General features: G+C 32.7%; 1 protein-coding gene across 2 annotated transcripts; it reads left to right on the forward strand.

The window, feature by feature from the left end:
• The first annotated feature begins 435 nt into the window (after window positions 1–435).
• Window positions 436–9,103, forward strand: LOC134695697 (uncharacterized). Of its 2 annotated transcripts, none has more exons than XM_063557065.1 (2): window positions 436–586; window positions 6,249–9,103. In XM_063557065.1, exon 2 carries the CDS (start codon window positions 6,258–6,260, stop codon window positions 7,848–7,850), a length of 1,593 nt encoding a protein of 530 aa, XP_063413135.1. In that variant the 5' UTR covers window positions 436–586; window positions 6,249–6,257; the 3' UTR covers window positions 7,851–9,103. The 2 variants fall into 2 exon arrangements, with proteins under 2 accessions (XP_063413135.1, XP_063413143.1); XM_063557073.1 differs by lacking the exon at window positions 436–586 and adding an exon at window positions 815–1,085.
• The last annotated feature ends 4,219 nt before the right edge of the window (window positions 9,104–13,322 follow it).

The following is a 13,322-nucleotide window of genomic DNA, read 5'->3' on the forward strand; positions in this document are numbered from 1 at the left end:
TAAAACAATTAGGTGGGTAGGTAAGTGAGTATAAGTTGTACTTGCAACCTTTCCTTGTTTGTTGGTTGCTTAGGCGGTCATGTGTTTTGATATTTCAATGATTGATGAGTTGAGTTTCATCGACTACGAATCCGGCATTTTATATATACATACATGTATGTACATATTTATACTCATAGATAGAAAACATCTAAGATATACTACAGCCCTTATGAACATTTCTCGTCTCTTTGTATATAACTATCAAAATTTGAAATATTTTGTAGAAAATCCTACGTTTGGTATTTAAAAAATTACAAAATTTATGTATTAATTTTCTAATTTCAATACCTAAATAATGAACTTAGAAAAAATGACATGGGCTAGGTTATGAATGGATTTAAATACACGCCAATAGAAATCTACCCTATGATATTGGTTACGGCTGAGCTGGTTTCAATAGAAACTATGGATCAATGAATTGGATCGAATTTGTTAATCAGCATAGGTAAAATGCTTCTTCGTAAACACGAAAACCTGGCTAAAATGGCGGCTCTCTTCTCTCTCATGGAACTCGGAATTCTTTGAAGTTATAACACATATTCAGGTACGTCTTAAAAATTGTGTATCCGAAAATGAATAGAAATAAATTTTTGTAATACCTTAGTTTGTCGCTATGGTATTTGATTACAACTAAAGATATACATGTTTACCTTTTATTATCATGTTAACTGGGCTTGTTAGGTGTTAAATTTCGGGTTAATTTACTGATCATAGGAATTAACATGGCAAACAGGGGTTTTAACACATACATAATATTGTACGCGAAGAGATAGTTACACGTGTGGACAATTCATAAGTTTCTCATTTGGAATACCTTCACATTCATAAAGGTGGGCTTTTGATGAAGCCGGTGTTACCAAGATGATATTAGAATTGAACTTTCTGAATATCTCTCCAAAACAGATATAAGTACCTTTTTGGAATCTAATACATGTTGTTCCGTTTACCATGATTAGTTACCGTAGGAGACGGAAATTTACAAAGTAAAAGAGCAAAAATGTTTGGAATTTGGGGTGAAATGTAAAAGAAAAATAACCATAAAGGTAAATTTTAAAGATAAATGAGTTTGATTCATTCAGGTATGAAAGATTTAATAGATTTTAAAAATCTACAACACCCTAAACAATTAATTTTCTTAAAAAAAATCCACCCCAAAAGAGCTGCCTATCAAACTAGACGATACACATTATGTTCTGTGAATTCCTAAATTCTAGTCTTTAGTAATTAAAACTTTGTGTCCAGTTAAGTCTATTTTTGACTTAATATATTCAGATGTACGCTTCCCAAATTTATTTTATACCAAAATGATATTTTATTTCATTTGGTCCTAGAGAGAGCTCTGATTTGGACCGGTGATGTTCTCTGTAATATATAAACTATTCAGATTAAGAAAGTATAAATTCTTATGAATCAAGTTTAGTCAGGTTGCTACATCAGGTTTGTGGAAACAAATCATCAATTTATTATTCAATATGTGTAAAATGTTAATATCTACTCAAAATTATGTTCCACCGACTTCAGACAATCTGCTATCTTATTATCACATAATTGAATTCACTTTCTCGTTTGATGTTTTCATGGTTTGCACTTGTTAACGCAGAATGGATACCAGAATAAACAGTACGGATAAAGTTCCATATTTTGGTAACTACCTTTGAAACTTATTTTTTTCTTTGTCGTTTAAATGCATAATCTGAAGTGCATTTCCTTCTACGCCCAACACTCGTAAAAGTTCTTTAAAATAATGCTATTCGACTGTCCTCCCCCGCATAACTCTTTGTATCTGAAAAAAAGTTTCGAAAACTGAAAAGTTTCATAGAGGTAGTATCCGACTGTTACTGGTACTATCTATATATATTAAGCAATATATTATAGTATTTTTTTAACCATAAATTAACTCATTACATGATCAAGGTGAACGACGGAACCAGGGCAGATACACTGACAAGCAAAAGGGACAGTTTCAGTTTTATTTCAATACATTTTTCCTTTTCGTTGGATTTTTCAACAATTTTATTTAGCAAATTCACGGTTCAGTAGTTTTTAGGTTTTAAATATTTACTTAAATGAACAAAAAGTTGAGTATAACGTCACATAATTCAATATTTAAAATACTCCACCCATTAAGATGATATCACGATGTTAAATACACGTCTGCAGTCAAGGTTCTACATTTTGACATGTACATTAAAGATTAATACAAAATTGTCCTTGTACGTTTAGTGTGACTTCTCACAGTTTTGTCCATAACATATGATTTATTTGGCTAATTCGATTTTTTTCTTCCTAACTAATGTGAGAAAATTCGGACACATGTATTACCGGTATATACTATGCTTCAAATACAAAGAAAACACTCGATCTTATTGTTCCAAATAGCCTATCTGAGCCACAGGCCCAATTTTATTTCCTTATATAAAATTCAGTGGAAAACAAGAATAAAAGGACAGCCCATACAATCCACAGTTATTGTAAGATCGTATTGATTAGAACAAGGACACATTAATAAGTGCATGAAATAAGTTGAAATATAAAAAAAATACTTTAATTATAAAAACCATCATCGATGTTAGATTTCTATTTAAGGTTAGGGATGTCTATATGTTACGTTTAAGAAACTGTCAATTCATGTATACCGTCTAAAGAATTTACAACAACATGCAAGATTCTTATTTTGTTTTATTTTATGATGTTTAATAACAAATACGGAATAGGTTACTATAGTAAACTACCATAATTTAAGATTTAATTAAGTTATGACTGTTCCAGATCTGAAAAAAAAACCAAGTTTTATGAATTCTTTTTACATTTGTTTGATTGATAGAACTTCATAGTGTAGATATTTAAGAAACTTGTTGATCGTTTATCTTTGCTTGATAGTAAGTTAATTGGTACAATATCACCTCCAGTCAATGTTTACCTGACCACATCACAATAGTTGTCAGAAAACTACTATCAGATAGCAAAATCACTTTGCTGTTGGTTAATAAATATGTAACTCCAGGAAGCTGTCAACTTATAGTACAACACCAATTAATGAAACGGTCTCCTTGTAAAATAGAAATGAAAGATTAACCTTAAGATTCTCTTCGGTTGCTGGAAAATATTTTTCGGACTTGTCCTTCTCACGGTTGGTACAATATGTAGTTGAGTCATTTGATCGATTCAAGAACACACGTTGACAGTGCAAAAAAAAATGATGTTTGTAACAAAAAGTTCAAAATACATGAACAGGTACCTAGTGAAGCAGCCAATTTATAATAGAACAGTGCCACAACACTAATTACACTTTTCTGATGAAATCAGCAACCTATTTTTAACATGCATGCATTAAGTGTTTTGTGGCATGGAGACAGCATATCGTGTGGATAGATTTGATGATTCGATGTGAAATCAGTTGGAATATATGTTTATCGTAATTCCTTGATACCTGGATATGTACGTTTATTTTGTTGACTGTTATGGAATATATATATGTACAGATGACCATTGATATGTTCCATTTGAAGAACTCGGTGCCATTTTCTCTATAGATTATGACATCACCGGATAGAATTTATCTACGAATTTTACTGTCATGAGTTAAACGACAAGTAAAACTAATTGAACAAGAACTGCTCATCTTTAAATGGAGTACATAAGTTAACAGTCGGGTTTTTTTGTTGGGTTCGTGTTGCTGAATGTTCAGTTTTGTAGTATTCTATGTAATCATGTTTTTTTTGTGTTCGTATTTGTCTGTTGTCTCAGTTGGCCGTGGTCTATTTCGCTTTTTGTCAAATTGTAGTGACCTCGTCCGAATTTGTGTTTAATTAACTACCAGCATCTGTTCTATTTATCATGTTTTCCAAAGAGAACAGATGGAACATTGTACCATCTTCCGGTTTCATTTTGGATTATTTCATCTCAAGTTTAAATTTTGTCGTCATCCCGATTAGACATGCTAATAAAAATCTAAACAAGTATTTTTAAAAAGCGAACTGTTTTGTTCAACATTCCGTAAAACTAGCTTCGACAACCATGCACTCAAACCGATTTCTGTATAAACTGATCTTGAAGATTCTTATAAATCATATGTATACATGGAGAGTTCATGAAACGTTGAACTCGGTAAACGTTGTAAATGACTATATTTTCAAGTAGTTTTTGACTCTACTTAAAAATCGAATATGATGAATACTAGAATATCTTCTTTTCTCGAGAAATGTCAAAAGTATTCTCATATCTTCTTTTCTCGAGAAATGTCAAAAGTATTCTCATATCTGCTTTTCTCGAGAAATGAACCATGTTATCACTATGAGTTATTTCCAATCGCAACATTATTTCTATTTCGAATATATATAATACAGTTAGATGTTTGTCTGTCTGTACACTAATACATATATCTGGCCGTTACTCCATAGATGGTAGGAGTAATTATATAGCTATTATATCTATGCTCCTATAAAGCACATTATAGAGGTTACCATTTGCACCAAAGTTTCCTCATGGCCCAGTCATGAGAACAGGATAAAATATTTTCATTAACTAGTATAAAGGCCAAAGTTCTTTGGTTTAATGATCCGAGGGGTTGTTCTTTGGGATTCCTTTTTAAAACATAGTATAGGTCAGGAAAGAAAGATTTCGGAATTATAATCCAGACAATAGCCGCTCTGTCACGCTCCGATTGAAGAAAGATATTTATATAGTAGATATAAAATATAGTTATTTCACACTATATGAGACTAACAAAAGATAGGATAAAATACAGATTAAGTGTCGTATTTAGAATTGTAAGCGATATACCGACGCATAAAAAATATGGGATTGTTATTGTTAAGTTAAATACATAGAATTGATACTAAAGAGTGAATGTACGTAGAGAGATGTGTTTGGATTTCATAGTGGATCATTATTACAGAAGTATTAAAATATTTCGGAATGCATATGCATAGTTGTATCTGCCACATCACTGAGTACTGAGAAGAAAATTGATCTTTAGTAAATAAAGGGTTAAATTAGAAAAAAGAAAATAGGCCAGTCACCTTTTTATCGCAGAAAAAGTTTACACATGAGTGCCACAGGCACTTGTCTCAGACCCCTCTAATAAAACCAAAATATAAATTGTTATATTAATAGAGATTTCATAGATTATTTATGCAAGAGATTTCATTTCAGGGGGGTCTTGGAAAGATTGCACGAAGTACAATAGCTACCATCTGTTCTTGACCTCATTTTGATAATGTATATCCTCTTCTGAGATACTTTAAGTGATGAGTCGACTATATTTGGTGTATGGAATGATTATAAGGCGAACATGTATGTCTGGTTTGGTTTATCTGACCTTGACCGCACTTTAATAATAGATCATTGATAATGTTAAGTTTATGTGATACTTGTATTAAAACTTTTCTCTAAGACTTTCAACTTAAGATAAACCATAAGATAAACTATCAACATAAAATCAACCATGGTTAGTAAAGCAGGTGACAAAGTTTAGCGTGTGAACTCTTGTTTTGCGAATAAAGGGCAAATTAGAATTAAACATGAGAGGTGTCGCAGAACCATGTGAAAGTCTGTTGTTGACCTGGTTCTGGTTGTTATTTAGAATATATAGATATAGGAAGATGTGGTGTGAGTGCCAATGAGACAACTCTCCATCCAAATAACAAAAGTAAACCATTAATTAAATGTCAATGTACGGCCTTCAACACGGAGCGCCTAGGCTCACACCGAACAACAAGCTATAAAGGGCCCCAAAATTACTAGTGTAAAACCATTCGAACGGGACAACCAACGGTCTAATCTACATAAAAAAAAACGAAAAACGAAAAACACGTATAAATTACATAGACAAACGACAACTACTGTACATCAGAATCCTGACGTAGGACAGGTGCATACAGGAACTTGCAATCCAGTGGTTATCATATCATTTGCGTTCATTGTTGAAGTACAAACTATGCTGTTTGTTTTCTCCTTGATTGTTTCGTATTTTGTTACAACGTGGCCTAAGTAACTTACTGTATTTGATGGGTATTGCTAATTGTTGAAGGTCGTTTGCTGACCTATAACTTTTAAGAGGCAGTATATACGTTTAAAAAAAAAACTCTCGCGTAATTAAACACACGCATACATAAACACACAAGATAGTTTTAACATATTTGAGGCTGCAAATAACGTTTTGTTATAAAAAAATAATTGTATGAATTTATTTCTTTTTCTTTTAGATAACCATAATGGCGCGTAAGCCACTTTCAACGATTGACTGGAAGCAGAAACACGAGAGGAGTGTAGATCAAATTTTCGCAGAGCCATTAAAAGAAATAGAATCATCGTCGTCTCAATTCATCAACGTTCACGACAAGATTGAACAATATGAGCAAAAATCTAGATTAAACTTTAACAAAAACCGAGCTGCTCCACCTCCTCCAGGGACTCAAGTATTTTTGCCAAAAATTGGAAATTATACGCCAAAAATATTGTTATCTAGAAATAGCAGTAAGGCATCTGCTCCAAAGTCACCATATGAAGATACAAATATACCAGATTTCCCACCTAATGAAATTAAAATTTATAACAAACAATATTCATTTGAGCAGACGACAGAAAGAAAGTTGTCGTCTGCTGAATCGTTAAAGACGAAATCAAAATCAGAGTGCAATATAAATTCAGAAGAAGATATCTATCATACAATTGATATAAAACCTGATTATGAAGAAAATAAGATAGAGGAGAAGAAAGTTATGATAATTGGGGACAAAGATGTCCCACTTGTTCTGGATACTTACTTTGGAGCAGATGATGATGATGATGAAGACAATGAAAATTCGTCAATTACAGAAATTAATTCTAATGTTACACCCAGATACGATGCTGAAGACGCTAAAGCTTTCGCGGATCATGACACAATAGTAAATGTCGGTGAGGTTGTGGTTAATCCTTTATTTGAAGGTAAACAAGAAGACAATCATCTTCATACAGAAACAGAAAACGAAACTCCAAGGCATTACAAGAAGAGGAGGGCACCTGGTGTACCGACATCATCATATGTGAGTCGACGACGCAACAATTCACAATCATCGCATGCCTCAGACGACGAATATCCTTATATTCCAGAACCTGATTACGAGGAACACGAGGCGACGATGAATTTTGATTTTGTCGAAAACAACGACCAGCCAATTCCACCACCGCGGCGCAACCGGCGTAACCGAAAGGTGGTAAAAGAATACGACGGAGAGGATTTCTCTCAATATATGGAAGACGATGACGGCTTCCACGAACAGCCTTTTACATGGAGGAAAAATATCAAACACGCAAGGACACCCAATACTAAAACTAAACAACCACCGATTCAAAAATCAAAGTACTCGGAACGTTCAAAGATGAGCGCCCCTAAACTGAAGCCTGTTAAAAAGCCAAAACATACCGAGACGCAACACGGTAGTATGAAAAGACAAACATTACGAGATATAACCTATGCTGATTGTAAAATGGGCGTAGATGATAGGACTATACGAAGTGTTAAAAGTACGTCCGCTGGAGGGCGTTATATTAAGCGCGGGAAAGAACGGACTATGATTGTTGATGGAGATATAGGAACTGGTGGATATGAAGAATTTCTAAGAATGAGACACAAAGAGGACGGAAGTCTAGAGAGTAATAGTAGTGGCGATAGTGGTCTAGATCCTGGTGAAGATATTATTGCACAAGAACAAATGTTTTATCAAATGCAACCAAAAAATGTAAGAGACAAAAAGTCAGGAACTTTGTGGGAAAAGTTGACATGGCGTTTTAAACGTCATGCAGGTGATTATAGGATGAGCTAAATTACGGCATCAATGAATCTCTTCTCTCTTTGTTTAGTATGTTTGTCATTTGTTCCAAAATGTTTCAGCTGTGATAGATCAGGACATTCGGGGATACTGATTTGATATCATTTATTAACTTTTAAGAGGTGTCTTTTAAGCCGAAATCCGGCATACCAGCCATGATTGAGTTGTTGTGAACCTGCATGAGGTGTGAACACATTTGCTTCTTGCTGGTGATTTATTCATATGGAAAAGGGGGGTCATCTATAATTATATCGAATTAATGTTTCATACATATTTATTCAAATCTTTGCATTTGCTGATGTATATTTTATTTGTAAGCATAATTTTTACACATCAGGCAAAGTACGAGCGACAACTGGGGGTATCACATAGAATAATAAGTATCGCACGGTACAAACCCATGCAAGGACCAACAATTCATACATGATTATCGGGTTACCTTTTTTGACAGGTTCTTGTCCTTTTATCCGTTTTTATCAAGTGAAAGTATAAATGTCTTATCATGTTAATGAATTATATTGTTTGTTGGGATACTGTTATTGATGTAACCTAGCATTGTTCATTGTACTTTTATTAAACATCTTGTATCGATTTAAAAAAAATCATGCCTTACATCAGCTTCTTTTATACTTTATATCGTTCTTCGTAATGAAGAGTCCTCTATTTAAAGCCTTTTATTATGTTATATTATGAATGAGCTCGTCCTATCCCATGTAACTTTTGTAACTTTACAATGTTTCTCATTTTATACCCTTTACTACATAACTTTACATATAGATTCGATCGCTGTATTGGTAAAACGCTTGGGGGTTTTCATTATATACATTGCAAGGTCTTCTCGTTTTATACGTGTTGCAGCACAGAGGTTCTATGTTTTCTCTCGTTTTATACCCTGCATCATGAATGATAAAAAAAAATATTCATCCTGAATAGCCATAATTGATTATGTATATGTAAAAAGTCAGAAGTTAAATAAAGGCATTTAAAACTGCTCTTCACAAGATATTTTACAGAACCATAACATCAAATTTACCATTTTGCAAAAATTTCGCATTTCGACTAAGGTTGTAAAATGGTGAAAAAATACAACGGTACTCCAATATTTTACATTAATACTTTTTGTTGTGTTCATGAATTATGATTTTTTAAGTTTATTTTGTTGAAGATACTTTAATATATTTTTTTAAGAATTACAGCAGCATAATATTGTTGAAAAATATTGAGCATAATAAAATTATATTTAAATTGTGAAATGTATATTTTGTTCTTCTGACCTTCACATGCTCTTTTACACAATCACAGATCAAGCATTAAAACGACAAAAGCTGATAAAACAACACCTCTCTAGTGATGTACACATTCATTGAAAAGAGAACCCATTTGCAGTTTTGCAATATGGCATTTTTTTGCCAGATAAGGGACTCGGGTCTCAGTCTTGCCGACTTTAGTTTATTCATTTTATACAAGAAACTAAAACAGAACAGTGTGTACTTAACATCATATATAAGAAGTTAACTTATTTACATTTATTATTGTTTTCAATACAAATCTTCGGTCATTTAAAGTTTGATAAAAAGAAGCAATGCCGCTATATCTGATCTATATCCTTACGTATATGTACTGGACCTTCAATAGCAGTTTAAGGGGTCTTTTAAAACATTTTGAACATTGTTTTTGAATATAGTTCAGCTCTTAGCTCTTTTAAATAACATCTATATATAGGACGGCCGTAACAAGCTTTCGACAAAATGTTTTAATACAAGATCATATTTGAATAGACAAAGAAATGAGCCTTTAAATTCATAACAAACTTTAATCTTTTTTTCACACAATAGACTGTTAAACACTATGCGGGATATCTGACTTTCTTATGTAGTTTTGAAAAAGAAAATCAGGGAAGGTGAACTGAAAAAAATATGAATATATTAAAGATCGTATTATAAGACCTTCGTTAAGTATAACTTCAGTTTTGTGTAGAACGAGGAGGAGTTTCTAGCAGATAGATACACTTAAAGATAGCTAAAACTTGGGCATATATTAAGCGCTTCTGTATTTATAAATGTAAAGTTTCGGTCTGTATCTCCCTACAACACAAATATAAGTTCATCTCTGCCTTTCACTAAGAATTGTTTGACTATATTGTTGCATGTTTTTCTCTGTCCTTTTGGTTTTTGGAAACAATGCATTGTAAGCGCCAAACTCTTTAATTAAACTAAGAAAAGATGCATTCAGGTCATAAAAATATTAAAGGTAATAGACTTCCTTTTCATTGATGGCCAGTAATGGACTAGTGTGAGTCAAGACTCGTAACCTTTGGCTAGCGAAGATGTCTATTTTTATTTCAGGTCGTTTTGTAAATATTTCAATGATTATATAATGCAATTCAAGTTTGAAGTCGGTGTAATCAATTTTGTCATATGAAAATAAGGTTTTTACAGATTTACAGATATTTTTTTGTTTCCTAACAGTAGTATGTCAGATTCGTATAATGAATATTAAAATCCTTCGTTATCATACTGACATCCGTGTTTTCAAATTTCATAATTTTATTTTCTATATCAAATTAATACAATAAAATTGAGAATGGAAATGGGGACTGTATCAAAGAGATAACAACCCGACCATAGAAAAAACAACAGCAGAAGGTCACCAACAGGTCTTCAATGTAACGAGAAATTCCCGCACCCGGAGGCGTCCTTCAGCTGGCCCCTAAACAAATATATACTAGTTCAGTGATAATGAACGCCATACTAATTTCCAAATTGTACACAAGAAACTAAAATTAAAATAATACAAGACTAACAAAGACCAGAGGCTCCTGACTTGGGACAGGCGCAAAAATGCGGCGGGGTTAAACATGTTTATGAGATCTCAACCCTCCCCCTATACCTCTAGCCAAAGTAGAAAAGTGAACGCATAACAATACGAACATTTAAAATTCAATTCAAAAATATACTTGACGGAAATAATGAGAGGTTCACTTACGTTTAAACATAAAAGTATGTAGGGACCTATAGCTGTGTCAATTTGGTCTCTTGTGAAGAGTTGTCTCATTGTAAATAATACCACATCTTTTTTTATATACATATTTGAACACTTCCATGGTTTATAGCTGAACTTGATAATTATTCAAAACAACACAAATTTCCTAGTAAAATGAGAGCATGGAGGTTACCTAGAAAATAAACAGGTGGACGGTTTCAACTGAAATCTGACTTAAATTATCATGGATTTATCATAATAATGTGACAAGCAATTTGTATCCTCCGAGAATCATTTTTACCAGGACTAAATTATCGCTTGTATAGTAAGCCTAACGTCTGGTCTTAAGACGAAATTATAAACGAATACTAGTACATAAAATCCACATCAAACCAGTTTTTATGCATTTATGAGAAACTTTTTAATATTATATTTGATAAAGGTCTTATTCCACATAGCTGGCTTATAGGTACAATTAAACCAATTTATAAAAACAAAGGAAACTCCAAAGATCCAAAGAATTATAGACCAATTACTATCGTTAGCTGTCTGGGAAAATTATTTACTGCAGTTTTGAATAAAAGACTTAATGATTTTTCAGAAAATTTATCATAATACAAGAAAATCAAAGTGGTTTTCGGCAAAAGTATTCTACTACAGATAATATTTTTACCTTGTATTCTTTTTTTGAATTATTGAAATGTAGGAAAAAGATATTATATTGTGCCTTTATAGATTTTGAGAAGGCTTTTGACACTATATGGCGAGATGGTTTGTTTTATAAAATGTTATTAAATAATATAAATGGTAAGATCTATAAGGTTATATTTAATATGTACTGTGATACTAAATCTCGTATATCATACATTAATTGTAATTCAGAATACTTTGCTTGTGATAACGGCGTACGACAAGGAGAAAACTTATCACCTTTCCTATTTTCTTTATTTTTAAACGATTTAGAAGATTTCTTGGTTAGTAAAAATATTACAGGACTTAAAACCTTATCAGAAGACCTTGAAAGAGAATTAGAAATACATCTAAATTTTTTTTTATCATATTATACGCAGATGACACGGTGCTGTTGGCCGAAACAGCAGACGCAACTCAATGCCTTTCATGACTATTGTAAGGTTTGGAAACTGAAGGTAAACGTTGGCAAAACTAAAACCCTAGTGTTTGGTTTGGGACGTTTGCCAAAAAATCTCCAATTTACTTATAATGGCATAAACATTGAGTTAGTAAAGCAGTTTAACTATTTGGGTATTGTTTTTACTAAAACAGGAAACTTTAATATGACTAAAAAAAAATATTATCCGATAAGGCCTTAAAAACCATGTACGAAGTCCTGAAAATAGGAAGGATGTATCAGCTTTCTGTTAAATGTCAGCTTGATCTTTTTGACAAAATGATCAAGCCCATTCTATTGTATGGGTGCGAAGTATGGGGCTTTGGTAATAATGATATCCTGGAAAAGATTCATTTAAAATTTTGTAAAATTCTTTTAAACTTGAAATCCACAACGCCAAATTATATGGTTTACGGGGAACTAGGTCGTCATCCGATCGAAATAGATCTGGGCAAATTTGATATCCGGTAAACAAGCAAAGTTTTCCTTCATATTATATCAACTTTCTCGTCATATGAACGATCACCATAATAAACAGATAAAATGGATCTTGTTCATACAAAAAATATTTCAAGATTGTGGTTTCTCATACATATGGGAGCCACAAAATTTTGTTAATAAAGAATGGTTAAAAACTGTTATAAAGCAGAGATTGCTAGATCAATATATTCAGAACTGGAATTCCCTCATTCAAAATTCGCCAAAAGGTATAAACTACAAAATTTTGAAGAAAAACTTGGAACTCGAAGCGTTTATATAGGTTGAAGTCTGTGATTGTGTTATTGTACCAGTTGCGATTGCCTGAAATTTGTCTGGGTTTGCCTGACTTTTTTTGAATGAAAATCATGATACAAGAGGGAGGACAATAGAGTGTATGTTAACATGTTAACAACACCTCGATTTTGGCAAAAAAAACAGTGAACAACAAATTCAAAAATGCTGATACTAGTAACAGTTAACACGGTAGGTTGAAAACAGACTGAGTTAACATCAGATAACAGTTAACATGCAACACCTTGAAAAAGGCCAAAACAGGTTAACATAAAAAGTTATTGCCCCCCCCTCATATAAGGGAGTTACTATCTTCCTCTAAGGGTTTAACAACTGATTGCAAAGAGGCGAAGTATAGGTCCCCGAGGAAACCCTTAATAAATATCAAGCATTTGACTTAAACTTTGTCTTATTGTTACACACTACTTCCTATCATCGTGGGATACATTTTTATTTAATATAGTATAGATGTACCTGGGCCATATTTTTGGAGTATCAGAAGAGGAAGAACAGTGAGGATGACAGCCATTGATGTTTCCACCTCTTCAGTCTTGAGAACATTGACGATTTGCCGCTTATAGTTG

The sequence above is a fragment of the Mytilus trossulus genome, chromosome 1 (assembly GCF_036588685.1).
Source record: "Mytilus trossulus isolate FHL-02 chromosome 1, PNRI_Mtr1.1.1.hap1, whole genome shotgun sequence".
NCBI lineage: Eukaryota > Metazoa > Mollusca > Bivalvia > Mytilida > Mytilidae > Mytilus > Mytilus trossulus.

Excerpts from the sequence above, each read along its gene's own strand:
- LOC134695697 (XM_063557065.1), top strand. The coding sequence starts at position 6,258 with ATGGCGCGTAAGCCACTTTCAACGATTGACTGGAAGCAGAAACACGAG.